The 26841-nt window shown below is 45.5% G+C and overlaps 1 protein-coding gene across 13 annotated transcripts in view; it reads left to right on the forward strand.

Moving 5' to 3' along the window:
- Positions 1–26841, forward strand: part of ADGRB1 (adhesion G protein-coupled receptor B1) — a 252847-nt gene that overhangs the window by 89088 nt on the left and 136918 nt on the right. For 11 of the 13 annotated variants that reach the window (XM_035316262.1, XM_035316249.1, XM_035316253.1 and 8 more), the window contains one exon: positions 19939–20097. The exons of the other annotated variants lie outside the window; for them this stretch is intronic. In XM_035316262.1, coding sequence (XP_035172153.1) covers positions 19939–20097 — 159 coding nt within the window. The remainder of the gene's footprint in view (positions 1–19938; positions 20098–26841) is intronic. 13 annotated transcript variants of the gene reach the window in all.

Here is a 26841-nt window from a genome sequence, read left to right on the forward strand (position 1 = left end):
TTTCTCTTTCTTTTTTCCTATCGCTGAGCAGATCCCCATCACAACAGGGTCAAGGATGTCCTGGAAAAGCATCTTCAAACTAGTCCTGACTCCTCAGTGTTTAGGAGGTATGGGGGTAATGACTGTTGGAGCATGGCTTTCCCCACACTGCTGTGCAGTCAGCAATTGGTGTGTGACTGGCACATCAGAACCAGCTGCATTTTGGAGCTGGGCAAAATAAGCTTTATGGGCCTCCTTTCAGCACAGCTGTGTTGTGTGGCTGCTCTGAGAGCCATAGATAGATCCGGTTTAGGGGAAAAAAAAATCTTTTTTGTTACTTATGAAACTCTTATTCACATCTTGGTATCTCCCCAATGTCTTTAATCCTCAGCTAATATATTGTGCCAGGGTAGCTGGAGAACTGGGAAATAGTTTACAATTCTTACCTGAAAAGCACAGATCTAGTCCCATGTCCCGTGGGTGTTTGGGATTATTAAAAAAAAAAGGGTCCAAAATCTGCTCATCTGACACGTTCACTGTGCTGGATCATTGTTACACTACCAGCACTCAGGGTTCACATCTCCCTTTGAAACCTTTTCAAAACAGAAATTCAGATTTAAAGGGATGTCGGCTCCTCCTGGCCTGTTATTACCTATGTGCTCCCATGACAGCCCTGTCCCTGCCCTGCTTTCCACTTGTGCCCATCAGTATAAAGAGGAAGAAGAGGGAACAGCCACGGCCTGGGCAACCTTGGGTACCCACCATGGGGTCCCCGCATCTTGAGTGCCTCTTCTTCCACAGCCTCCTTCATGCTGAGTGTTTTTTAAAGGTGGCACGGGAGAAGCAGATTTTCCCTTCCATTAAATCATTGCTGGCGACTGTCGCTGCTCAGGCATATTAGCTGCCGAACTTAAAATGGAGCGAAGGAATTATTTGCAAAATACACGTTGGAAAGAAATTAAAAGTGACATTTCAGCTAGAGAGCCTTCCCCAGGAGAAAAGGATATACAGAGCTGAAATATGTTTTCCCTCTCCCCTGGCTGTTGGAGCAAAGGACTTCCCGTGAGTTATTGTTTTTTAATCCACTTCTGCAGACACTTGCTAAAGAATCTCTCTTGCTCGTTAACAAGGTCCCACAGCACTCATCTTTCAAGGTCATGATTTGATCGTCAGGTGGGGTTTGGGAAGAAATACCCCTCCTGCCAGTGGCTCTGTCTGTTGGAGGGAGCTTTTCCACTGTTATAGCAGCGAGGGAAGGCACGGGACCATGCTGGTTCTGTTCTTCCCTGTGCTTCACAGCGAGTGTTTGCTAAAAAGAAATTAGGAATAGCAAGAGCTGAAGTGCTCCAGTTAAGGGTTCTTTTATCCTCAACAAGCCATGTGTTTGGAGATCTTCTGACCTTCATTGCAACACAGCTTTCCCTTTTTCCTTGCAGCTCTCAATTCCAACCAAGTTTGGGGAAATGCCCGGGCAGGGTGACGGTCCCCTGGGACATGGAGGGAGAGGGAAAAAAGCAGGCTATGATGCTGGAAGCAGGTTCCCTAACCTTTCTGCCTACCTCTAAAACATTCACACTGATTTTTGGAGAATTATTGTCTCTGTGCCTTGATTTTCTAGTGTTTCTCAGCTGAAAGAGCTTTGGTAAGGGTGCAGGCACCACGATCATCATTTCCAAAACAAGTTTGCAGCACTAAGGGGTATACAAAGGGACCATTTCTCATCTCCAGTGTCCCGGATGGATTTTTTAAGTGATGCAGAGGAGGCTGAGAATCTTATTTTCATGCAGGGGCAAAGGGATGGGGCAGGGGGCACATGGACAGGAGGGGCACAGCTCTTCAGCCCCTGCCATGAGTCTTGAACCCTGGGACCTGACCTCTGACATTTTGTAGGCCATTAGAGCAGGCAAACCAAAGGATTTCTAACTTTATTAAGTTGCATTTAAGTTGGAAAGGGTGGATGTGGTACTTAGGGACAAGGTTTAGTGGGCAATATTGATGGTAGGTGGATGGTTGGACCAGATAATCTTAGAGGTCTTTTCCAACCTTAGTGATCCTTTGATTCTATGATTTCCCAGAGGACATGAATAACCAATTGGTGCCAAGGAGTGGCTGACTTTCCTCATCCCACACAGACTGATTTCATTTTAAACTGTGCTTTTGGAGGCTGCAGCCTGCCTGGGATGCCTCGTATGGGCCAGGGCAAACGCTTCATTGCTTCTGAGCTCAGGACCTGGAGCGTCCTCGATCCCCGAGTGATCTGCATCGATTTCCTCCCGTGGATGTCACAAAAGGCTCCCCCTTGCAGATCGGTGTCTCCTTGGTAACTGAACTACATCAGATAAAGCCAGAGCAGCCTGCAAAGCCCAAGCAATGTGACGGGAGGCAGGGGGGAAGGATGAGGGAAGCAGTGGGTCCGGCTGGCTGAGGGGCATCACACAGACAGACAGATGGCCTCCGCTATTCTCTGGTTTGTCCCAGCTCCTGGCTGGTGCTACAGCTCTTCTATGATGGGTTTTCCAGCACATCCAGCCCCTTCCTCAGCCTCTCCACTCAAGGAAAGCTCTGGTGTCCCCACATAATTCCCCTGCCCCAACTGGTCCTTGTGACCCCCACACATGTGGAGAGGAAAAGCTCTGGCTCTAATTGCTTTGAGCTCTTCCTGCTCCTGCACAAAGCCTTACTGTTAGGAGACCAGAATTATCAGTCAGAGTCCAAAATTATCCATCATAGTCCAAAATTATCAGTTATGATCCAAAATGAATCTCAGGGTAAGTGTTTGCTGCTGGCTGTGGGTGAGGGCACTTCTGTGGGGATACCGGTGGGGTGTTTCGGTTGTTTCTCTCTTCCTGTCTGGCCCAGTTTTGGTGCCCTTTCAGCATCATTGAGCTATTTACCTTTGCAAGAATTTCTGAAAAGGCTGCCTAATTTTGGCTTTAAATCAGAACTGGTATTTGAACAGAGACAAATGGTACAAAAGGGTAAACAGTGGGTATCCCCGGACAAAATTAATCACCCTGCTCCAGGCATTTTTCCCTTTCCCACTCACCCTGTGTCTCCTTTCCTTCTCACCCAGCTCCTGAACCTAAATCTCCTCTTTCCCTTCCTAAACAAGAAGGCTGCAGCCCAACAGCCACCTTACTGTCACTTTTACATAGACATTTAACATCTGGAACATCTGTCCTGAAACTGGGGAGAAAAAAAAAAAAAAGCAGGCTGGGAAGGGAAAATCTGAGCTAAATACTTTGTTTTGCTTCAAGTCCTGCCTGTTTAAATAGATCTACTTCTCTTTAAATAGTACAATTTATATATTTTTGTTGTCCTTGCAAAGGTAGGATAGAAACATGGCTTCAATGAGGAGAGGAAAACACTGGCAGAGGTGGGTAGGAATGCAAGGAACCAAAGTCCCAACCCCTTCTGATGCAGTTCCTTTAAAAAAAGCACCAGTTGTACTTTTGGAAGGATATCATTAGACTGAGTATTTTCCCCCCAGTCCCTGGCAAAAAGTCAACATTTGCATTTAAATAGTGCTTTTGCTACGAAACAGAGGCATGTTGCAGAATAGATGCACACAGATAAAGATTCCTTTAAGAGAGTTGAGGGGGGGAGCAAACCTCACTGAAAGCTCAGCCCGTCCCCTTGTGCTGTCAGCAGAGGAGAGGTTATTTATGCATTCGAGAGTGTGCCCACTGAGATATAATCTAGTGCTCTCAGGAGTCTCTGCTTGCTAGAGGTGGAATTATTAGAATTAAAAATTACAAGCGTAAAACAAGGGCAGTCTAAAATGAAATGTTACCCAGTGAGTCTAAATAATTCATGGGCAAAATAACCCCCTGGGTCCCCCATCGATCCATCTTACTCTGCAGATGCGAAGAGGAGCAATCTGTTGAGGGGGCGTTCAAAAAGCCTCCAGGGTGATTTCAAGGGGTCAGGGGTGGTTTCCGAGCGATTGTGGTTTATGTGGGCCATGAGGGGCTCCGTGGGGAACGATGAGTAATGGCATGGAATGGGCTTTCCTCTCATCAGAGGAAACCTTCCTCAACACTGATCAGGGGAGAAGAGAATACCATTTAGATAAAATATTTTTTAAAAAAAATAAAAACAAGTCATGCTTTATTCCTGTGCTCCTTAGTAGAGCGCTCCAGTAATTCAACTTCTAGGTGCACAAATCTCTGAAGGACCCAGCAAGAACATTTTTGGAAAATATTTACTTTTCAAGTCCATTCCCAAATGCAAAGACGGGCATTTTTGGAAAGGTTTTTGCTAGGTCTGCTGTGTGAGGCTGGCAATGCCTGAGGTTAGAGCTCCTCCTTCCTCCATGGATGGGATGGGATGTGCAAAGCCCATAGGGGCAGTGGCTGGGGCCACTGCTGAGAAATCATGATGGTATCTGCACAGCCAGAGCTTGCTGCTGGAGGGGAAAGCTTCTGTGTAAAGCTATCACCTCTCTTCTGCTGCAAATCCATGCCTGAGAGATGACTCTATCGAAAGACCGGATTAAGGCAGTTTAGATGAAAGTAACAGAGAAAATGTATCGTCCGTCACATTTAGTTCTGTTTTCCAGATACACGCGTGCCTGTATACAGATATTTATGTGCCAGAACATCTGTGGAGGCTGTAGAGAGTTATTTAAGATTGTGGAAAGCTAAAAGAGTCAGTGCTGATGCCGTGCATCTCCGCCTTATGGGACTTGCTCACAGGCACCAGTTGCCCACTGGCGACGTGAGCCCCTCTGCCCCAGCAGACCCAGCACGTGCTGCTGTGGTCTCCACGGTGGCTGCAGGAAGGGATGCAATTAAAACAGCCTTTGTAAAAGCTTTGCTTTGCAGTCTGTCTCCAGGCCAGCTTGGATTCATGTAGACAGCTTCGTGTCCCACTCAGATAATATATCTTGGTTTTCAGCAGGGCTTTTTGACTTGTAGGCTCGCCCAGCATGCCAAGGCGATGTATCACAAAGCTCTGGAAGCCCTCATCACAGGACGCTGCCAGCGCCGAAGTGTTTGTGGGTCCAGAAACTGATTTAGCAAATTTACAGATCAAAAAATGCCTGTGGGTGGTGGTTAAAAACAAAGTCACTGCCTCTGAGCAGAGGCTGCTGCTTACCCAGCAGAGTATGCATTGGGCTTACCCATCAATACCCTGTTGGCATAAGGAAATTCATTTACCTACAGGTTTCCGTGGCAGAAAACTTAATGCTATCTGACTTTTGTTATTGCTCTTCAGCTATTCCAGTATATCCCTGGTAGAGTTTTAGGTTATGCCAGATTTTAAGTGCTAGATCAGAGTGTTTTGTTCTGGGAGGGGTTTGCTTCGGGTTTTAGTGGTGTGTGCAGCTGGGTACGGATGCAGGAGAAATTGTAACAAAAGCAGGGCTGGTTGGGGCACAGAAATGAATTTTGGGCTGCTTTCTAGAAAGAATAAATAAATAAATAAATAAAAACACTCCCATGCTGACTCACTTGTGGCAGGAAAATTTACAATATCTGTGTCCTTATTAGCCATTGCCTTGTGTGCCTCCTATTTCACACACGCCTCTCCACAGGTGTACTTAGTTTAGGCACATCTAGCCCCAGGAGGGATTTTTCTGCCCCCAAGGACCTGGTGGCTAGTCCTACTGGGGTGTACCAGCTACTGGGCTTTCCCTGGTGCTGCCTCTGCGTCCAGTAATAAAGAGAGGAGCAGTTTGTACCTACAGGTGTAATTTTTCTAGTACTGCTGCTATATTGCTATAACATGGCCTTCCTCTTCCTTTGCAACCTTTGCCAAATCCAGCACTCCAGATGTCCATCAGGGACAAAATGTAGAATACGTTCCCTTGATTTATCTGGCTCTGCAAAGCTGATAAAATGCTCTGAAAAGAGTTTCTTGGAAGTCAGAGCTTAATTCTTAAGGCAAGGAAAGGTTAGAAACTTTAGGAGGAAGAAAAAAGCCATGGGAAATGCTGTTTGGATGCCTAAGGATGCTCAAAGAAAATGGAAAAAAAAAAAATCACCAGGAGGAAGAGACTGCAGGAAAATGAGAAAGAAAATAAGGCAGTGTTTGAAAGGAGGGGACAAAGCTCCGGCTACTGGGGTTATTTATTCTCGTAGGAGACATAAAAGAGCCAAAAAAGGAAAATGCCACGCAGAGATCACACATTGTTTTTTAAGGACAGGCCCCTAGACATGATCCCCACTGGCTGAGCTGTAACCCGGCTCCCAATCAATCTCTCCTCTCTGAAATGTCACTAACCTGCACTTAAGTGCAATAAGACTTCCCAAACTAATTGAAATTCTGAGCCAGAGTCAGGAGACATTTGCTTCAAGTAGTGTTTTAATTGTCTGCTCCCTAGGCTGGTAACAGAATATTTTGCTCCTTGCATTATTCAAGGAGACACGAGAGCTCAACCTTTCCCTTTAGGTTAGTGCCCCTCCTGTCTTTGGTTTATGTTCTGTTCTTTATTTGGCCTCTGCTCACGAATTACCTGCGTGTATCCTCGTGTGCCTGCTCAGCCAGGGATCAGAAAACCTCAACCATCCCATCTGCCTAGATGCGGCATTCTGATTCAACCTATTACCTAGAAATAGAAGCCAGCTGGGAAGCATGGAGCTGAATACAGATCCTAGTGATTCTGTAGCCTGGAGTAATTTTTATTTTTATTTGTTGTTAGACATAAGGGGACTCCTTCTCCCCATGCACAAGGAGATGCTTGACCTTAAAGCCTCCTATGTGCAATTTGCTGTAACTGGGAGATTGCAGTTTGGCAGGGAGGGGAGGAAGGTTCAAACTGTCTGGGGTGTTGCCTTGTTCTTCCAAGACTGCTGCAATGAAGCTGTTTCTATAAAATTGTGTTTGAAGTTGAGTTGAAGTGTTGCAACACAAAGCGTATGCCCACAAAACATCAGATGAGGTCAGGAACCCTCAGGAAAAGGTAAAAGAGCATCCTGATCTTCTTGGTCCCACTGAACTCTCATTGGCCCTGGGTACTCACCAACATTTCTGTGTGCTGGCCCTGGAGGAGGTTTGGAGGGTTGCAGGGATCCATTTCCCTGGAAAAACCTGCCTGTCTTCCCCATGAGGTGCTAGGAGTCTAAAAAGTCCCAACAAGAATTAGCCTGTGCCGTTATCGGTAGGCTAAAATCAAGCATAAGATGAATTTATCTCTTTGCCTTTCTGCAGATGTTGACAGATAACAGTGACTGTCCAGAGAGATGGGTTTTGTTATGGTCCCTTTCTGCTGGAAGCTTGGGGCAGAGGGGTCTGAAGGGGCTTGGGCTGCACCTGGCTCTGTAAAATATACACAGGAGTGCTTCCAGCCAGGATCTGTTTCTATAATAATGGTCAAAAAGAGAATTGGCTTTCTTCTCCAGTTACAGCACCCTCATACATTGTTGTATCCCCCATCATGACCTGAAGCCCTCACTAGCTTAGGGAACAGAGATAGAAAGAAGGGGAGTCTTCTGAGATCATGCACCAGACCTCTAGCAAGCCTGACCAGAAATCCTGAATTATTAGGCTACATACATGAATTATTAGGAACTTATATGTCCCTATGATGCTGCTGGTCCCTACCTTTTCAAAGGGCATGGCTCCCTGCAGCCCTCAGAGCTTCTGGTTTCGATCTTGTCTGCAAGGAACACCTGGACACCATGGCCTGAAAGGAGACTGACAAGTGGATCATAAACCTCTAAAACTAAGGGAGTGGCTGCCAGCTCTCCAGTGCGTCGGGTGATTGTCCGTGATCTTGCAGTGAGCTCAGAATAGGCAGATCAAGCTGTTTTGCTCTTTCTTCCCCTTAAATCTTGCTGTGCAGGGAGAAGTGGCTCTCTCGAGGATAGAAAACTGCATTTTTTGTGTAATTGATTTGGAGTTGCTTAGAGCTCTGTTCACCCATCAATGCCCAAACGGCTCTGTCCTGCAGACTGTGGAGATGGAAGCATAAGTTATGCCCGTTATTAATAAGTTTCAGACTCAGTCATCCTAATAAAGTGAACTTGCAGTCTTTTTTACTTCTATATTTTGGGTGTAGCTTTGCCAATTTTTATTTTTCTAATATACACATGCTTCTATACTCTACATTGAGAAGGACTGTGAAGGGAGAGGCTGAGGGTGGAACAAGGGCTGCTAACACTGAATTTAGCAACACCTAGATAGATTTTTTGGAAGATGAAGCCTCTTGCTTTCTTCTTTCCCCATAATCCACCTTTAAAGACATCACTTTTTGCACTGAGTCCCCACCATGAAATGCACACACACACGTGCTGTTCTCTCTCACCCCCACGCCAACACACAAAACACATTTGGACACGAATGTCTGCAAATTTGGACACTTTAATTTCTGTCTCTAAAGGCAGAGCACTTGAAGGCTCCCAGTGGAAGTTGCTTGCAGCTTTGGTGAGAGTAGATAGATTACTGCTCGCTTTGTGGCTGCTTCAAGCCAGGCACAGCCTACAGAAAGAGCAAGGAGCAAAACGTTAGGAAGATGTGGAGAAACTCTGATACTTGCTCACCACCAGGATGCTCTACCTGTGACACGGTGGGCTTGAACTGCAAATTTTTGATTATACGTGGATCTGAGCTAGTTCCAGGTGTGCAGAACTGAGGTGTTTGGTGCTAACCCTGGTGTTTGGGTACTAAACATATCTCACAGATGTGGTCTGTAAATCCATGGGCTGCGCCGGATCTACACTTGATCTCACTAAACAGCTCGGCCAGTAGATGTTGCTCTTGGCTCATACTGATGTGCTCAAAAAAGATGTCTCCAACCTGAGACACTTGGGACCATCTGAAGCCACACAATGCAGACCTGTCCCTCATGTGGAATTCTGTTTCGTCCATCCAGGACGATCTGTGATGGCCACAAAGAAAAATAAAATACAATCCAACTCCTCAGGCAGCAGTCCTTTGTAATTAGTAGTATAGCTATTAGCTGTTGTTTGCCTCGTGCTAAATGAGAATTGTTGGACAAGAAGTCAATATTTCCAGGGGAGCTTTTGGATTGTATTTATAAGAAAGGAGTCCTGGGCAGCTGCAGAGAGAGAAATTATGAGAGCAAACCATGCTGAGAGGCTGGAGTCAAGCAGGTATTGGGCTGGGGGCTGCGGGGGGCTGCAGCTCTCACTTGGAGTTGTCCACCAGGCTCCTTCTGTGCCATGGGGATCAGGCTTATGAGGGCTTCAGATACAAGTCCTGGGAAGAGAAGTGGAGATGAGAGATGTATACCATTCCTGGGGTTGTATTCATGTGGCTAGCCATATGGGATTTAGACATTTCCAGGTTCACAGAGTCTTGGAGAAAAATGAATCACCTGGTATGTTGGCTCTCCACCCTAAATATTCCTTATGAATATTTAGGAATATTTAAACATTCCTGAGTGCTCTGTGCACCAAAGGTGAGAAAAGGGGAAAAAAAAATGCAGATAAATCTTCCTCTATCAGCCTCCATCCCTTATTCTTGTGTGAATTCATTTCCACTCAATTTTGGGACATACACTGGAAGCAAAATAACATCCGTGGTCTGCTCAGAATCCAGCCATTTGTGCAGGCAAGCAGCCTTAAAAGGGATGTTTTCTACATTTTCGCACAGGTAAAAAGAAAAAAAAAGAAAAAAAAAAAAGAAAAAAAAAGAAATAGCTAATGCACATGATGTTTAACATTTAAGTATGGTCAATAATTTGTAAAGTAGCCTAAATCTCTGTGTATCTGTTAATATACCCACTCCTCTCCCCTGCCCTCTCCACGCAGGTTCATCTCTCTCGCTCTGTAGTACCAATCACAGCAGCATTTAGATGCTGCCTAATGCAAGCTCTCAGGATCAAGGGCTGTCTGGGACTGTTTTGTCTGCAGAGTGCTGATCCCAGGACAGCTCTCACCTTACTCAAGGCCTCTTAACATGGCTGGAATATAAATGGCAGATATGAATAGCAGGAAAAAAAAAAAAAGGGAGAGAGAGGAAAAAAAAAAAAAAAAAAAAAAAGGAAAATAAAAAAAATTAAAAAAAGTCATTTACAAATGTTGAGCCTTCCTGGCAACTTCTCAGCATCTGTGTTGGTACAATTAGTACCCTGACTGACAATATCATTACCCTCTCTTGATAATGTGCCTTTCTTTTCTTGAGCAGGACGTCTCCTAGGCCTATGCAGTTCCATTTCTTTACAGGAAGGAATAGTTTTAGGCAGGACACACCTTCATCTCCATTAGCTGAAGCTTATGGGCATCAAGTTTAACTCAGCAGATTAGAAAATGTCTGAGAAGATGCTTCAGAGATTCATTAAGGGAAAAGCTTCAGCAGTTCCTCAGCAGTAACTGCTCCTTCAGCAGTTGTAACAGAAGAAATCAGAGAGAGCCCTCACCTGTAGCAAGGTGACATGGCTGCACAGGCCACCCTGCATCTAGCTGTTGAGAAGAACAAGTCACAAAACACAGGACGAGTTCACAGCTCGGCTGTCTGCAAGACCAGACGGGACACAGCAGATGTGTGAGTGGTCCCCTCTCGCTGCTGACGGAAAAGGTGATGACTTTGAGAACACTCGCTTATGTATCAGGCTGGGAATTGCTTTAATCATTACAAAGCGGTGCCTCTGCAGGACCCACGAGTGAATTGCTGTGCCTGCAGTCTGTTTTACTGTGCCCCGACTTCAGATTGCCAGCAATGGTGTTAATGGCTCACGTATTTACCACGCCTTAGCATCAATGTCAAAAGATCCTAAGAGCTTGCATTAGGCATCACTTAAACACTGCCGTGATTGGTACAACAGAGCAAGAGAGAGATAAATGTACACGGAGAGGGAAGAGGAGAAGAGTGGGTACACACAGGTACACACAGGTTCAGACTGCTCTACAAATTCGAGCAGCCCATAGCACTCAATTAATGGTCAGAAGAGCGCAGGCTAACAGCAAGCAGAATGCAAACACTGACCATTGGGCATCAGATGAAGCACTGAGGCCCTGCACAGACTGGGGAATGAAAGGCTTAATGGGTAACTTCAAGATTTGTGATGCCAAAGACCTGACCTCCTACCAGATGGCCTACTGTGATATGTATCCCAGGAAGGTGAGAGGTACTTTTTGTGGAAAATGACCGGCAATAAGATATGAAGGGGTTTGGAGATTCACAGCAAAGCTCAGGATCCTAGCATGGACCTCAGGGACCTGAAGAGAAGAAAAAAAAAAAAATGTATTTCTTTGCAGTTCATGTTTGCATCCCGACCCTTTGTACACACATCTGGATATAACCCTGCAGATGCCTCCCCTACAGTTCTGCACTCACCTTGCCCAAGCAGCACATGACCCACCCATTCTGCCTCTTCCCTTGCTTGAAGAGAAGACTTAATTAGAAGAAACTACACACAGAGACAAGCCCAAAGCCTGCTCCCTCCTGCAAGGAAAAACACTAACGACGTGTCAGAGGATGAGCCTGTAAAGTCAGGCTCTGCCCAGCAAGGAAGGCGGGATTAGCATCTTCCCACTGCAGGATGAGTGTAACTGACAGCCCTGAGAAGGAGAGGACACTGAAGGGAGAAATACCTGCTGACAACTTGCTTGTTCACCAGCCTTCTTCAGAGCTGCACACACACCGAGTGCTTTCTTGTGGTTTTCAACCGCCTCCGTTCCCCTTCGAGGCAAAACCCTTATTACTGACATCTCTGTGTGAAGAGGGTTTGGCTGTGTGTATCCAAACGTCATTAAATATTTGGTTTAATAGCTGCCAAGGTGGCTGCCTGAGCGTTGAGCTGGAGTTCGTGTTGCTGGCTCTGTCTTGGGAGCAGTCAGAGGAGCCAGGCGTGCTGTGGGCCACCAGCAGTGTCTGCAGAGCGGCGTCTCCTTGGCAAAACCACTCCAAGCAGGGGACATTTGATTCGCTTTCAATATTCAAAAGCCACCAGGATGTGGTCCTGGGCGCCCTGCTGTAGGTGGTCCTGCTTGAGCAGGGGGTTGGACCAAATGACCTCCAGAGGTCCCTTCCAACCTCAGCCGGTCTCTGATCCTGCGATGTTCTCCTGGGTGATTTACTACATGCTCTCCTTTAAGATGCTTAACCTTAAGAAAATTTAACATGTCTGAGCTGTACACCAGGCTCCCTCTGACACTGCGGGCAAGTCTTTTAGCATTTTGGCCCCCCTGGGGTCATGCTTGCAGAGGCAATAGTAGCACAGCCCTGTTCTGCAGAGTTCTTTCGAAGAGAAATACGCCGGAGCTCGTGGAGGATTGAGATACTGCGGTCCTGGGGACCATAGAAATCCTTCAGCTGGAAATACTGCTCAGGAAGCAAGCTAAAATTGCATTGGGCTTGCAGAGCTCTGGGTGTTGTAACATGTCACTGCATTTATGGGTTTCTTTGGGGTTCTAAGAGTGCTTTATGCAGAAGGGTGAAAACAAGTTTGGGGAAACTGAGGCACTTCAGGCCAGAGCAGGCAGCACATGGAAGAAAATTCCACACATGTTCTTCTTTGATTCCCTTTTTCAACAAGCTTTAATGAAAACAGATAATGGCATGCATATCAGGAAAGGTTTCAATCAACTTGAGAAGCATGGTTTTATTTTAATATGTTCATGTTTTTAGCACCGTGCAGAGGCACGCATGTGCCTATGCTAACATGACCCCTCTGTGCTTTGCAATAACGTGGAGAAGCAAACAGCGTGTGAACTCGGCTCTGATGTGATTTATGCAGTATCAGAGAGGTTCAGGGCGGGGAAGCATTTCATCCCTCCCCAGTGATACATGCTGGATTTTTCCTTACAAGTCTGTTCTCTGATATTTTCCCTGTTCTGCTTTGAAATAAGTGAAGTGATGAAGCCCCTACGGCTTCCTTAGGGGAAGAGTTTTCCACAGTCTTATTTGATCTCTTGCTCCAGACTAAACATTCCCTTTCTCATTTCCCTGCCCACCTCCCCCATTATTTCCACATAAATAATCCCTCTTTATCTCTGGTGTTTCATTTGCAGGGATTCATGTAATAAGCACAGCTTTATGCTGGGTTTCCTTGAAAGCTAAGCACTGTGGCCTCATTTCCAGCCTCCTTAAGTGATTTGCAGAGCAGGGGAGACTGGAGCTGGTCCTAAATGCTCCTCTGAACCAGGCCTCAAGAACTTTATTTGCTGGGACAGAGGGCACTTGTGAATCTTACAGAAATAGATGACTGCTTTGGACTCTCAGCAGCTTTGAAAATCACACCACTTTTTGGCTACTCAGAAGTGAGCGATCTGAGCAACATTTTCAATGGTGGTGGGACATACTGACCTGACCCTGAGCTGTCTGTACTTTGAGCAGATCTTCATCAAAGTAATAACGTTAAGGTAGGAAGAGGACAAGTAGCTGGGAAAATACCAGAAACCATCTTGGTCACATCAGGGGTTTCTCAGCCTAATATTCTCTCATTAATGGTGAGAGGAAAGAGCAGAATAGGACAGGCATACAGCATCCTTCTAGCCTTCAGCAAGTCGCATGCCAGACACCTTCTGAGCAAGGGCTACATTTTTTGCATCTAATAGCACTTGGTGGGTTTCTCTTTTATGCATTTCCCCATCTGCTTTTTGTACTTGTAGAAATATCAGTGCCTTTTACATGTTGTGACAAAGCATTGCACAGCTTGACAATAACCTGCTCGGAGAATTATGTCCTCCATTGGCTTTGCACTTGCCTCCTGATAATTTCATTTGACACCCCTCAAGTCCTGTATTGGAAAAGAGAGCAAACAACTGTTCCCTAGTCATCTTGTCTCAGTTGCTCATGAATATTGCATCATTGTCTTTCTCCTGCCCCCACCCATCTCCCTTCTGTGGGGGAAAGTCCTGATGTATGGTTATACTGAAGCTATCAAATGCCTTTGGTTATTTCTCTTGACCTTTATGGTGTTCTCAGTTAGAGCTTGTCATGATCCACTAGTTGGACCTACATAACAAAACCAGCATGATTGTTTGCTCCAGGTAAAAATAGGGCCCTTCCCCTCAGGATGCAATAAAACGCTGTTGTTGATATAGAGTTTGTTAGAGGTAAACACACGCAGCATGGAAAAGATGATCCTGGCTATGCAGATCAATGCCCCTGTCTTGAATCTTCCATATCCTACTGGCTGGCTAGTCCATCTTGAGGTTTGTGGTGCTTTTTACATGACACTGCCTTTATCTGTCGTTCTCCTGAGCACCCAACAGAAAGTTTTGTGTGATTCCCAAACTCTTGTCCCCACATTCTCTTTTCTATAGGATAACAAGTCCTATAGCCCTTTAGAAAATGAACAGAGTTTCTTTTGTGAGGACTCACCTTAATGGGTTTCACACCAGGGACTGATCCTTCCCCTTGAAGGCTAACACCTTGTTCATAGTCCATTCAATGCTGCCCATTTTCAGCCAGTATATTGCCAGGGTGTTTCTGCCTGTCATGGTTCACTGTTCATCACTGAGCCTTTAGGTTTAATTAAATTAACACCTAGCCAGATAAACCTAGCAGAGCTCATGATACACAGTGTGGATGGTGGGCAGAATAAGGCACAGAATTTTTCTTTCTTTCTTTCTTTCCTTTTTTTTTTTTTTTTCTCACTAGATCAAAAAAAAAAAAAAAAAGGAGGCTGTACAGGAGAGCTGGACTGAATGATTTTGATTTCTATGGAATTTGGGTGGTTCGTTTATGATATTAGTGTGCACAATCTGCAAAAGGGCAAAGTGTTATATGGTGTTTCTTTTTGAAAGGGAAGATAATGAACAACTGGAGCAACTCACTTGTGCTGCCATAGGCTCTCATCACATGGAGCATCAGAAGGAGACCTCTTCCTGAAAGAGGTTTTTTCTTGGCTCACACAGAAGTTACAAACTGAAAGCATGGCTCTCCAGGAAAGCTCACTGCTTTGTGTAATAGAAGGTTGTCTTCAAAACAGTCCCTTCTGGACTTCCCCCCCCCCCCCCCCAACATAGTAAGAAAAAGCAGCTATAAACCCCTATGGAGTATCTCTTTCTCTTTTTACATTGTATAACATGTTGAGATAAGACACCAAACTTTCAGATGCTATAAAACAATCTTGCTCTTAATCTCCTTTTAGCATACTTCCCCCGTTTGGATAAGAAATGGCATTTCTTCACTCAGTTGCCAACCAGAAGTGTCTGCAGCTGGGGTCAGTGGGAGGCTAAATCCAAAACAAAATTGGAGATGGATGTAATGTGCCTGCAAAGACCATTTTGCTGTGCTCTATTGATTGTTTTGTGTTGATTCCTTAGGGTTTTGTTGTTGTTGGGTTTGTTTTTTTCTGTTGTCACTGGTGTCTAATTTAAGGAATTGCTGTTAAATTTAAAGGCATGATTGACTGACTGGCATCTGAGACACACCACAGCTGTCAGCTGCAAAGATAAACTCCAGACTGGGATGCAAATCTTCCCAAAGATCAAGGGTGTTTGGACGAGACTTCTAAGTGGAGCTCTCTCAGTTAATTTGTAGTAAGACCTATTCTTCTGGCATCTCCACTTAAGATTCAGAACAAGAAATACCAAATATGAGCTTGCAAGTTGAGTCTGACCATCCTGAAAGTTTCTTCATTTAACTGTGGAGAATTAGAATGCATTGGGTCAGCCTAGCGTGAAAAGTAATTTGTTTTAGTACGTGATCATGATAAGAACCGACTGAGGAGGATCAAAAAACTTTTTAGAAACTGGATTAAAGGCTGCCCCGAATGACAGTCTCCACAGTACTCAGAGCAGTCCTAAGAGCAGCAGCTTCACATGCAACATGAGACTCATTAGAGGGGTTAGGACTACTCTCAGAAATGAAAAATAAAAGCCATACCTTGCTATAGGATTGAGGGGATAGCTCCTGGTTATGGTGGGAGCTTCTGGAGCTGGAGGTTTGAGCCACAGTTTACTCCAGGTAAAGAGAATAAAAGAGCGGGAAGGCCTAGAGGCCTGCAAGGCCTCAGCTGAGAAAAACTTTGCTAAGTAGGAATGGGTTGGGTATATGACCTTCACAGGAACCAGTGTCTTTGAAAAGCAAAATCCTTCATAAAGCAGTTGCAGCAGACTCATTATTTCTGGATTAAGGACAGATGGCAACTCAACCCTCATCGATCAGGGCAGTACAGCCTTTTGTTGAGAGCTGATGAAACAGGACTCCAGGGGCAAAGGGCCTATCTGCAAAAGGTCCCATTAGCTTCAGTGGGATTCTGCATTGTATTTCACCTCTTGCTTGTTTTTTGGCATCAGCGAGGTCTCCTTCAAGCCCACATTTGAAATGTAAGAAGGGTCAGAGCAGGGAAGTGGTGTGGAAGCCAGGTGGGGATTGAGTCTATCCTAGAAGATGGGGAGTCCATGCAGGTCCATGCCTCTCTCTGCAGCTCAAGTCACTCTTGATGAATTAAGCTATAGGATATACATGAAGCCACTGCTGTGACAAAATCCAGCCTGTTTCTCTTCTGTGGCACTTGCAGTGAACCAAGAACATTTCTGTTTTGCCACAGCTCATCTGTTCCACAGCAATGGTAACTCATTGACTTGCCATTATCCAACCACACCATTACACCAGCCAGATGCAGTGGGCAGAAGAGCTGAATGCTTTACTCTTGACACAGCATTTTTTCCCCCTCAAAGGTGGGATGGGTATAACTTCATATAATAGACCCTTAACTGCTTCTTTACAACACCACTAAAAAAGACAAATCACTTGAAAGAGCAAATGACTAAACCCAGGAAAAGAAAGGAGATTTCAAAAGGTTTATCTGACAGCCAATAAACAGGATAAATAACATGCAGTATTTCATTCGTCAGGACCATGGGACAACCTGCTGATAAAAAAGGACTACACCATAAAGTAGGGAATACCTTTTTTTTGGCTATAAATGACTGTGCTGATTTAATAAGTACACTGGTAGTTCTACTCTAGCTTCTCTTTAGTACTCACAAATGGGATGGGAACTGAGGAAGAAGGAGAGGAAGGAAGCTATCTGTCCTCAGCCTCATAAAGAGATTTCATTCTGGTTAAGGGTTTGAAACCATGATGCCTTTTATCTCATATTGAACGGTTTACCCATAGCAGCAGATAAGCAGAGTATAAACAAGTCAAAGACAGGACCCTAAACTCTCCCCCACTCTTTCCTCCACTAAGACTGAGCAGTACCTGTTTCTATATATTTTAGGTATTATTTCATAATAGATTACCTCCTGACATGTAAGCCTGTTTGAATAACCCATTGTTGAGCTAAGGAGCCCATGACAGAGATGCAGTTTGGATAAGTAGTCTGTGTTGTGCCTACAAACGTAATAGAAATTAACCTTCCAACATACTTCAGCACGTGTATTTTAACTTAAAAAGTATCCCAACAAAGTATAGAAAATAAAGGATTTTGTGAAGCTCTGAATCTGCAAGGGAGGGAGAATAAAGAAAGACATTCATAAAAGGGCAAGCAAAGAGTTTATTTGCTCTTAAATGTGTCTGGTTACAGATGTCCTATTGATCAGCTCAACCAAGGCATCAGGATACTTGCCATTACGCCAATGGCTTCTCTTGCAACAGAAACACAATTTGTCTCCTGTCAGGAAACAGGAGACACAAGTCTGTTTCCCCTCACTCTTTACAAAAAGAACCAGCAGAGAAAGTAACTTTCAAGGGAAAGATCATCTCCTTCAAGGACAAATGTTTATTGTGCGCATGAAATCCTATCCTAAACATCCTATCCTCCCCACTGCTTCCAAGATCTCTGAGCCACTTGCTGGCAGGTTCACCAGCCTGTGTTTCCATCCTGATCTATTTTCCCATATTATTCTCTTTATTAAGTATCTATACCACTGCATTCATCACCATGTTTGTTCTCTGTCTTGGTAGCAAACGTTTGAGACCATTTCAAGTGGTGTTAGTACAGGATCTCTGTTTTGAGAGGAGACCATAAAATCTAACAAGTCATAGCAAAAATCAAAGTGTAAAGGTCTGATTAAGACAACGCACCGTTCGCTACAGTACAAGCACAAGGAAATTCATTGAGAATGATGAGCAAGCCTGCACCAGTCCCGACTGGAGAACCTGGTTTGCCTCTGAATGCTGACACAGTGGGAGTCCTTGTGACACCATGATCAGAGAAGTGGGAGAATTATCTTACAGAATAAAGATCAGGAGGATGAAATCTGTAGGATTCTGTGATAATGGGTTTTGAGGAGCACATCACTCCATGGACAGGCTTAGGAATAGTATAAAAGAGTCTTGGAGGACATTGTATGTCAGTGCAATGGGGAAAGTGCCAACAGTGCTGAAAGTGCTGATTTATCTCATTCTTCATGAAATGAATTGGTTCTTGGCCCTACTGTCTCTTTATGCTGTGGCAGTAGATGAATTTCTGCCTGTCCCTGTGCAAGGGGGTGGTGGTGATTCCCCCACTTTCTCCCCTGTTACCTAGATGGGCCCACTTTGTTTCAAGACAGAGCTGGGCTCCTGCCCAAGGTGTGTAGGAAGCAGTGGAACACACAGCTTAAAGGGCAGCTGCAATTTCCATTGCCTCATAAATAGCAAGATAGGGAGGCTGGGCCAGCTGAAGTGGAGTATTTGCAACTCTCGAGGCAATGACTCCCGGTGGAAAAAAAAAAAAAAAAAAAAAAAAAAAGTAATTTTATTTTTGTTTTAAAAAGCAGCATTTTTCTTTCTCCCAGTGTTTCCTCTGTTTAAAAACATGCCTCTGTATCTCTTTATCTTTACTTGTACCTGAGCACGGCACACCTGAAGCCATGCTGAAACATGAACCTGAAGCATCTCCCAGGGTAGCTTTGGGTAATGAGAGAATGCTCAGCAGGAAAAACAGCCTTCTGAGAGCATCCACCTCTGGGATGAAGGGCCACCTCTGCTTCTCCCCATGGGGCAGGCAAATGATGGAGCGGAAACGATCACCAGCTGTTAGAGCAGGGGCCACTTACAGAGCATCTTCTGGCTTGCTGGATATGGGTGATGAGGAGTGAACGGATCACTGAGGGATGTGACAGCTTATCTGTCACTTGAAGGGCCTGATTGATCCCCTGCTGTCTTTTTACGACACAAAACTAAGCCTTGATGGGCTCCCTGCAGGTGCCCTGCTGCAAGGCTTCAGCCCATGTGAGGCAGACCAGTTTTAGTCCTCACAGTCTGTTCTGCTGCTGATATTTTTGGACTTCCCATCAGGGCCAGAGGTTCTCTGTAACAACCTGGCAAGGCACAGGGTGCAGATGACTTCAGAGGCTTGGCATTTCCCTTTTGCTGGTGGAAGGACCATCCCTTCAATGAGGAGCTCCATCAGCCTGCAGGGCTCCAGCTGGTAGTACAAGAGGAAATCTACACATTGCTGACATTGGTGTTGGAATGGGGAGCCAAAAATCACCTTCACCTTCTTGGGACGCTCGCAGATTACTCCCTATGGGTGCTGAAATGAAACTGGAGGGGAATATCATTCCCCAAGCCAAAGCAGTCCCAGGGAGCCATGCCTCTCTGCCTGCCACCAGTGGTTGGTGAAATCTACAGTTTGGGGGAAAGGATGATCCTTTTGGGGTCGAGGGGGAGTGGGCAGTAGGACCTCTAGCCCTTCCCAGTTCCCTTGTGCTCTCTCCACACAGGAACACGTGTTTGTGTTGTGGGAGAGGGAGGAGATACAACCTCAGACAAGATGATGGATGTGTATCTCAGAGTGGTTTTCACAATTGTCTTTTGGGATCAGGATCCAACAGGCAACAAAACAGGGAGAGGATCTTTCCAGAGGAAGGGACCCCTTTGCAACAGCAAGCACAGCAAGAGCTGGACTAATTAGTAATGGGGCAGGGTTTCAGGAAGGTGAAGTACCTGTTTAGAGATGGGGAAGAGTTGAAGAGAAATCAATGAAAAGGCAACTCTTCTCCCATCTCTTGACTCTCTGCACCCTCCTGTGGCGTCTTCCTACCACATTCAAAGACATCCTGCTTTGGGGCCTTGGCAGGGGCTGTGTTGTAGGGTCAAGGGTCTGGTTTTGTCCTCCCCTCTCGCAACACCGAAGCTGACAGGGCTTTTCTGGATTTCGCCCAGGTGGTTGGAACTCGTGGTCGGCTTGGGGCGACTGCACCAAGGACTGCGGGGGAGGCCTGCAGACCCGCATGCGCTCCTGCAAGCCCCTTCCCAACGAAGGCCTTGCCTGCGAGGGAGTCCTGGAGGAAGGACGGCTGTGCAATAGGAAGGCGTGCAATAGTAAGTGGAGGCATGTTCCCCTGCACGCGCGCGAGTGGCTCGCCCTTCTCAGAAGGATTCCCCAACCCCGAGGCCGTAATTAATGAAAGAAGCACAGAAAAATTGCTGAAGGGCTGTGGTGGAGCAGCAGGCCCGAGGGAGCATGAGACATCAGCTGTGCATGGCCCTGCCCTTCCCTGCTTGTCCCGTGGCCACACGTGCACGTGCAAACATGCTGACACACGTCTTGCAACACACGTGTCTGCAGATCCAGACCTCTGCCCCACAGAACAGAGGTCAATCTATAGGTATCCATAAGCAGGCTTACATCAGGTGTTCATGGGCTTGTACAAAATACACACCCTAAAGGCATTTCTTTGACGGTTGCCCTCTGGAGCTTCTCTTCCAAACAGCTAAAGTGTGCAGCTAAGAGAGGTGCTAATCTTGCTTCTTTCCTCTCTCTTTGGCTTACTTCCCCTTCCCCTTCAAGTGCAATGTTGTTTTCCCTTTCCTTTACAAAATGAAAGCCTACAGCACTAAGACATGGAGAAAGGTCTGTCTGCTAGACAGGTTTGGACAAAACACAGGGCTTGAGCAAGACAAAGACTTTGACAGAGGCTCTGCAGCCTCTTTCCAAGCCCTCTTCTCCAGAAGGCAAGGGACAGATTACCAGTGCCTGTCAGCAGGACAATATTGATGGGTCCAGCTGGTGACCTGTGGCACTTTCATCCCCCTGCTTCTTATGCATTAGTTGAAGGGAGAGAATATGGAGGGGAAAAACAACAGCAGAAGAATCTCAGCCCAGCAAGTGCTGGCAAATGTCTGATTATAATTATTTTCTGCTTTGTATTTCACATTTATAGTAGAGAATGTTTGGATAATTCCTCCAGCTAGGCAAATAACTGGGGAAAGTTCAGTTGCCTTCAAAGGCAGGGAAGCATCTCTTGAAAAAGGGGAAGTTCAAATAGAGGGACATAAATATATTCCTCTAATAAGGGCTAAAATGATTTCATGCATTTTTTACCACTTCTTTAAATTTAAATCTTGTTGCAATTAGGCTTTTTTTTTTTTTTTTTTTTTTTTTTTTTTTTAATGAAACCTTCTAGTATATTGAACTTCATCTCCTTGACTCACAGTTGCTAATTTCCCTCGGAGATTCGCCCACACTAGGGGAATTTAACTGATATCCCCCACGCTCTTGCTGGTGTCTTTGGAGCTGTAATGAGGCTGGGGCTTGGAGTGGTGGGGGTGGGAGTACATCCATCCGTGGTCAGGGACCTGGAAGTTGGACCTGAGGGGAGGGACCAGCTGTAGGACCTGAGTGCATCGGAATGGAGCAGGAGGAAGGGCCACACAGGTTTTGGAGGACGTGGCTCTGAGTTTCTGAATGTCAGGGGTTATACAGGGGGCTGTGTAGCTGTGTCCATTCCTGGGATGTGAGAGCACATGGGACAAGAGGCAAAAAATACTCCTTAGAGTCCCCTTCCCGTGCTGGATAAAAGAGAGAGGGACCCAACTTCTGCAAATACCCTTTGCAGCCCATCCATCCCCATCCGTGATCATCTACACAGCCATCCATGGGACTTGTTTGATTTCTTCACATCCCTCTTGAACCAGAGCACACAAAACTGGGCACACTTTTCCAGGTCCAGCCCCACCAACACAGAACAAGGGGCATCATTCTTTCCTTTGATTTGCCCCAGCCTTTGCTCTTCTTTGTGCTGGATCTCCTGAAGTTGCTGCAGCAAGGAGGGGTGAAGGAGGACAGTGGGCATCCAGGGAGCCTGGAAGCCTGGGCTGGGCTTCCAGCTCCGCTCATTCCGTGGTGCAGAGCAGTGGAAGATGAATCACTATTCACTCACCATTTATTTACTCACTTTTCTAGAGTGCAACACTGAGCAAAGCTGATCCTAAGTGCGGAAAAGGCTGATTGTGCCCCAGGGGTTGTGATTCAATAAATTATTCCACTTGCCTTCCAGTCCTCTTCTCATTAACCATCCAGTCAACTTGTGCTCCAGTTAAAGTGTGGTTAGCTCAACAGAGCTTATTTGGGAAGAAAGGATCTTGAGCTAAGTGAAAAGCCATAGTTTGGAAAGAGTGTGGATCCACTGAGGGAGGCAGCACAAATTGATTTATCCCTTTGAAATAAATAAGTTAATTCTGATTAATTTTCCCAAGTGTCTCTTTGTAGACAAACTGCTGAGCCCCATTGTGATGCTTTCATGCTGGCAAGCTGGAAAACATTTGAAGGAAAATGTGAACAATTACTCTTCCAAATGACTTGCCCATACACATCTTGAGCTCTATGTCCTACGTCAGGATAAACCTGCATCTCTCCACATCTACCCCAGCTGTGCCTTTGGCTCTGAACTTGCTCCTCAGAGAATCTGTCCCTTGTTGCCTTTGGAGCTATGCTTAAGAGAGGTACAACTTAAATTGTTTAAAATCACAAAATACAAGGTGACCCAGGAATAGCTTTTACATTTTTATGCTTGCCCTTTTCTTCTCTTTGCTGTGATCTGTACTAAAACCCGTGAGGATTTAGAGGTAGATTAGAAATCCTTCTGTTTTAAATGTGTCATTGTTATTCTCTTACTGACTTTTTTTGCTCACAGACTTCTTAGGGATGAGTAGGATGTTCATTCTTCCACTTGAACTGTTATTTTCCTAAGTGTTCATTATATGTTGCAGCTATCTATATTTTAGTTCCTTTTCTGATTTTTTTTTATTTATTTTTTTTTTAAAAAAAAAGAACTGGACAGAAGTATAGCTTCATAGTGATTTGTGCAGCATTTCAATACTTTGTAATAACACCTGGCTAGCTCTCCAGATAAAGTGGAGTGGCTGACACCTGAATTTTCTAGTAGAAAATAAACAAAGAAATGTTTGTTTCCTGGACCAAACAGCTATCTGTAATCTCAGTAAAGCAGGAAAGCAAAACAGGGATAATGCTTTGATATTTTTCTTGTGGTGGGGACCATCAAAAATTGCTGAAGGAAAGTAATCCCACCATTAAAAAATAAAATCAGCTGCTGAGCGAACAAGTTATATCGGAATAAGACAGAAATTACCACCACCTTCAACACAAGGGCAAACCCATCATCTCTTTTTAACTTCTTCTTTGTTCCTGCCAAAGTGGCTCGTAAGCTGGTGGCTGGTTAGCAGAAGTGTTTTAGCTGTTTGTTTGGATTTTCAGCAGCCAGAAGAGGTCTTTGATATGGCATCAGGAGCAAGTTCGCAAGGGGAATGACCTTGCATGATCCCACTGAACTCCCTGGAGGTGTTAGATGAATGTTTGCAGAGGATCTACAAAGGTTTAATTGGTTTGTTTTCTTTTGCCTGTTACGAACACTCATCCCACACTGGAAAAGAAACTTTGGTAGCAGCAGCTTGACTCGAGCAGAGCCATTTTTTTCATGGCAGACCTGCAGCTTCATAATCTGAAGGAGGCAGTTCAGTGTTTGCTGTAGCTCTGATTTTTTCCTTGCTAGAAGCAGAGGACCTGGTGATATCCTCCTCCCTGGTAGAGACAGGGGAGATTTCCTCCATCTGTTGGACTTGGCCAGGAGCTGCTGTTTTATTGAGGGGGGAAATAAGCCAAGCAAATGGCAAATGCTTGCAAAAGAGCTTCTGAGTCCCAGCTCTTTTGGATGGAAAGGGGCAACCCACTATGCTTCCATGGTAAAATCTGTGGTTGCTGGTGACTGGAATGCAGAGGGTCCTGGAGAAGAATCTGGCTGGACAACACGGCAGGACAACATCCAGACCAGAGGAGGGATGTCATGGGCCTGCCCCTGGCACTGGAATTTGGCAGTGCTGAAGAAGTGCAAGAACCATCAGAGCTGAAGGAAGCCTGCATTGATTCCTGCGGAACAAAAATTCTCAGAGGAGCCAGCTGAAACCCTGCCATCCCATCTGGTAACGCAAAGCCGTCTCTGACATTTATGAATACACAAATCAGGCACTGATGTCCCCCCTAGCCTGGGAGAGGAGTACTTGCATCCTGCCCTCAGGTGCAGCAGTGTGAAACCAGTCCAGTCCCATCATCCCGTGATGATTTCCAGCATCTAGCATGATAAGGATCTGTCTCTTCAGCTGTACAACTGTTAGTCGTGTGAGGAAACACGTGTTCACCATTTATGTGGATGCAGGTCTGTTTGTTCTATGACGCCTCTGGATTTCATTTAAAATAACATTTTTGCTGCAGCCACAGAGCTGAAATATCCCGAGAACATCTCTGCTCCCTACAGGCCAGAAAGCTGGAGGAGCACCTTGTCCTATATGTGCAAACTGCTGCTTGCAGCGACTTCATTGTATTCCCCCTTTTAATGGTGCTTCAGACGCTTCATACCTGGGAGGCAAGCATCTCACTCACTGACTTTTTCCTAAGTCTCAGATGTTCAGGCCGGGCCATTTGGGCTATTTCATTAGCTGACATAGTTGCCATACAGTCAGTGGCCTCCAAAATGACTCCCTTCTACACCCATTGAGGAGCTGGTCCTGGTTGTTAGGGGTATTAATGCTTCTGCCCTTCTCCTTTTTCTCCATGCTAGATGTCCCAGAAGCTCCATTGCCAACACCTTCTCCTTTGGTTTCCCCTTTGGTTTTACTGCATTGAGATACATTTACCTCATTTCAATGTTTTTGTTTGTTTGTTTGTTTGTTTGTTTTTTTATCATTCTTTTCTACCCTTTGCTTGGATCCATCCTTTCCTTCCCACCACCTCAGCTTACCTGAATAATATTCAAGATCCTTCTATTTTCTTCCTCTTCCCCATTTGGGAGACAAATAGAGGAAAGAGCATGTGTCCCTGGTGAGACACTCTTGGACATTCAAGACTTGGCTCACAGTGACGAAGTCTCTGCATTACATTTATTTTTATATATGTATATACTTTCCCTCAGCTGTGCTTCAAGATGCTGCCTGACATGTTACATGTTCTCATCAGCAATGCTGGTCACCAGCTTCCTCTTCCCACTACTGCCAGCTTTGCAGGAGCATCCTCCCAAGTATCATCTTAAAAATCTCATGTGCTTGCCTCCTGCTTGCAATTGCAACTTCTCCTGGTTGCCCCAAGGGCATAATTTCTCTAGCCCTCCTGCAGACTTCTCCAAGGTGCTGGGTATCTCCACAATGTGCCATCCCCATGTTATTTATAGAGCTGGGATGTAAAAGACATTTAGATTTTCCATTGGTCCATTACTCCTTTCCATTGATCCTGGCATTACTCCTCTCCACCAACACTGCTGTAGGAAGCAAGATTTTGAGATCCAACCAGTTCCTTACTTCCTTTGTTTTGTGGCCCCATAAAGTTCAGGTGCATAAACCCCAGAGCAAGGCATCACTTGCACCAATTTTACCTTGCGCATAAAAGACCTGGCATCTTTTTTCCTCTTCCAGAATCACAGCTGAGTTTTGCATATATTGGAGGTAACTACCCAAGTCAAATCTAAGCCGTGCTCTGTGCTAAATGGGGCTTGACCTGCTTCTTTCCAACACCATTTCCAAGCGGCAGACATCCTGCCTGCTGCAGCAGAGAGACCCTGGCATGGGCCTGGAGGGCAGTCTTTTCTGGAAGAGGCTTGGGGCGAGATATCAGGGTGACGTATTCAGCCACTGGACCTGATCGCCTTTAATTAGGATGAGCAATAACAGGGCAGGCTTGTCATTTCTGAAGGAAGTCATGCCGTTCTCTGAGTCCAGGATCAGTCGTTAGGAAATGTCAATAACGCAGAGCCCTAACAGCTGGTGGGAGGAGGACCGTGGTGCCAGGACTGCTTTTAATTTTATTTTGCTCTTTTATCTTTTCTTCCTTTCTCCCTGTCTCCCTGTCCATCTACCCATGCATTTTCACTGGCCACTTCTGAGATATGCAATCCCACATTTCCCTGTCAACTTCCTTTCTGTAGGCAGCTGACAAATCCATCCAAACCCCACATCTGCCCTTTGCTGCCCACCCCCTTTCTCCTCCCAGCCTAAACGAGTCTCTGAGAAGTCTCTGAGATTTACAGCAGGTAGAGATTTTGTGGGTCCTTGTGGTTTTGATGCTTTCATTCAGAGGACTTAAATCAGAGCAGACTAAGGTGTGGGGGTATAGTCAGAAATGGGTGGGAGGGTGGTGGGAATGGATCAGTGTTCGGGGTGTGTCCCAAGCCTCAGAGCATGGAAATAATTTAACCTGCCCCTGAACAAATTCAGGACACTGGATATAGGGAGAGGTTGGCATTTTTGTGAACAGAATCTCACATATGATGGTCTTATGACTCTGTAATGATTAAAAGATTGAGATTTGTGCCCTTTCTATTCCAGTAAGTACCCCCCCAAAAAAAATAAAATAAAATAAATGGTTGCACACAAATATCAGGATGTTTGTAGTCCTGATGTCCAGCTATTGCTACCCTGCTGCTGATGACTGCCCCGTCCTGTCCCCTCCAGCCAGCAGCCTGCAGCCAGTGAGTGCTGGAAGGGTTTGGAGGTGGTGGTGTGATCAGTCCCTCGGTTTCTTGGGCCCTGCTTTGAAGTGGCAGTAATGGGAATAGCATAATTTCACAAACTAGATGGGCGTCTTCCATGAACCAAGCTGCTGAATATAAAGTCTGGCTCCTGGCAGGAACTCTGAATCATTCCTCTCCCTCCTCTGCTTTCCCTTTTTGGAAGACAGCAAAGACTCCTGCCACCACGCTGAAGCTTCATTAACCTTTATTAATTTTCCCAGGGTTCCAAGATCAAATTTGTCACCATTTCATCTCCTCGCAGGTTGTATGT

Source organism: Oxyura jamaicensis, chromosome 2 (assembly GCF_011077185.1).
Source record: "Oxyura jamaicensis isolate SHBP4307 breed ruddy duck chromosome 2, BPBGC_Ojam_1.0, whole genome shotgun sequence".
NCBI lineage: Eukaryota > Metazoa > Chordata > Aves > Anseriformes > Anatidae > Oxyura > Oxyura jamaicensis.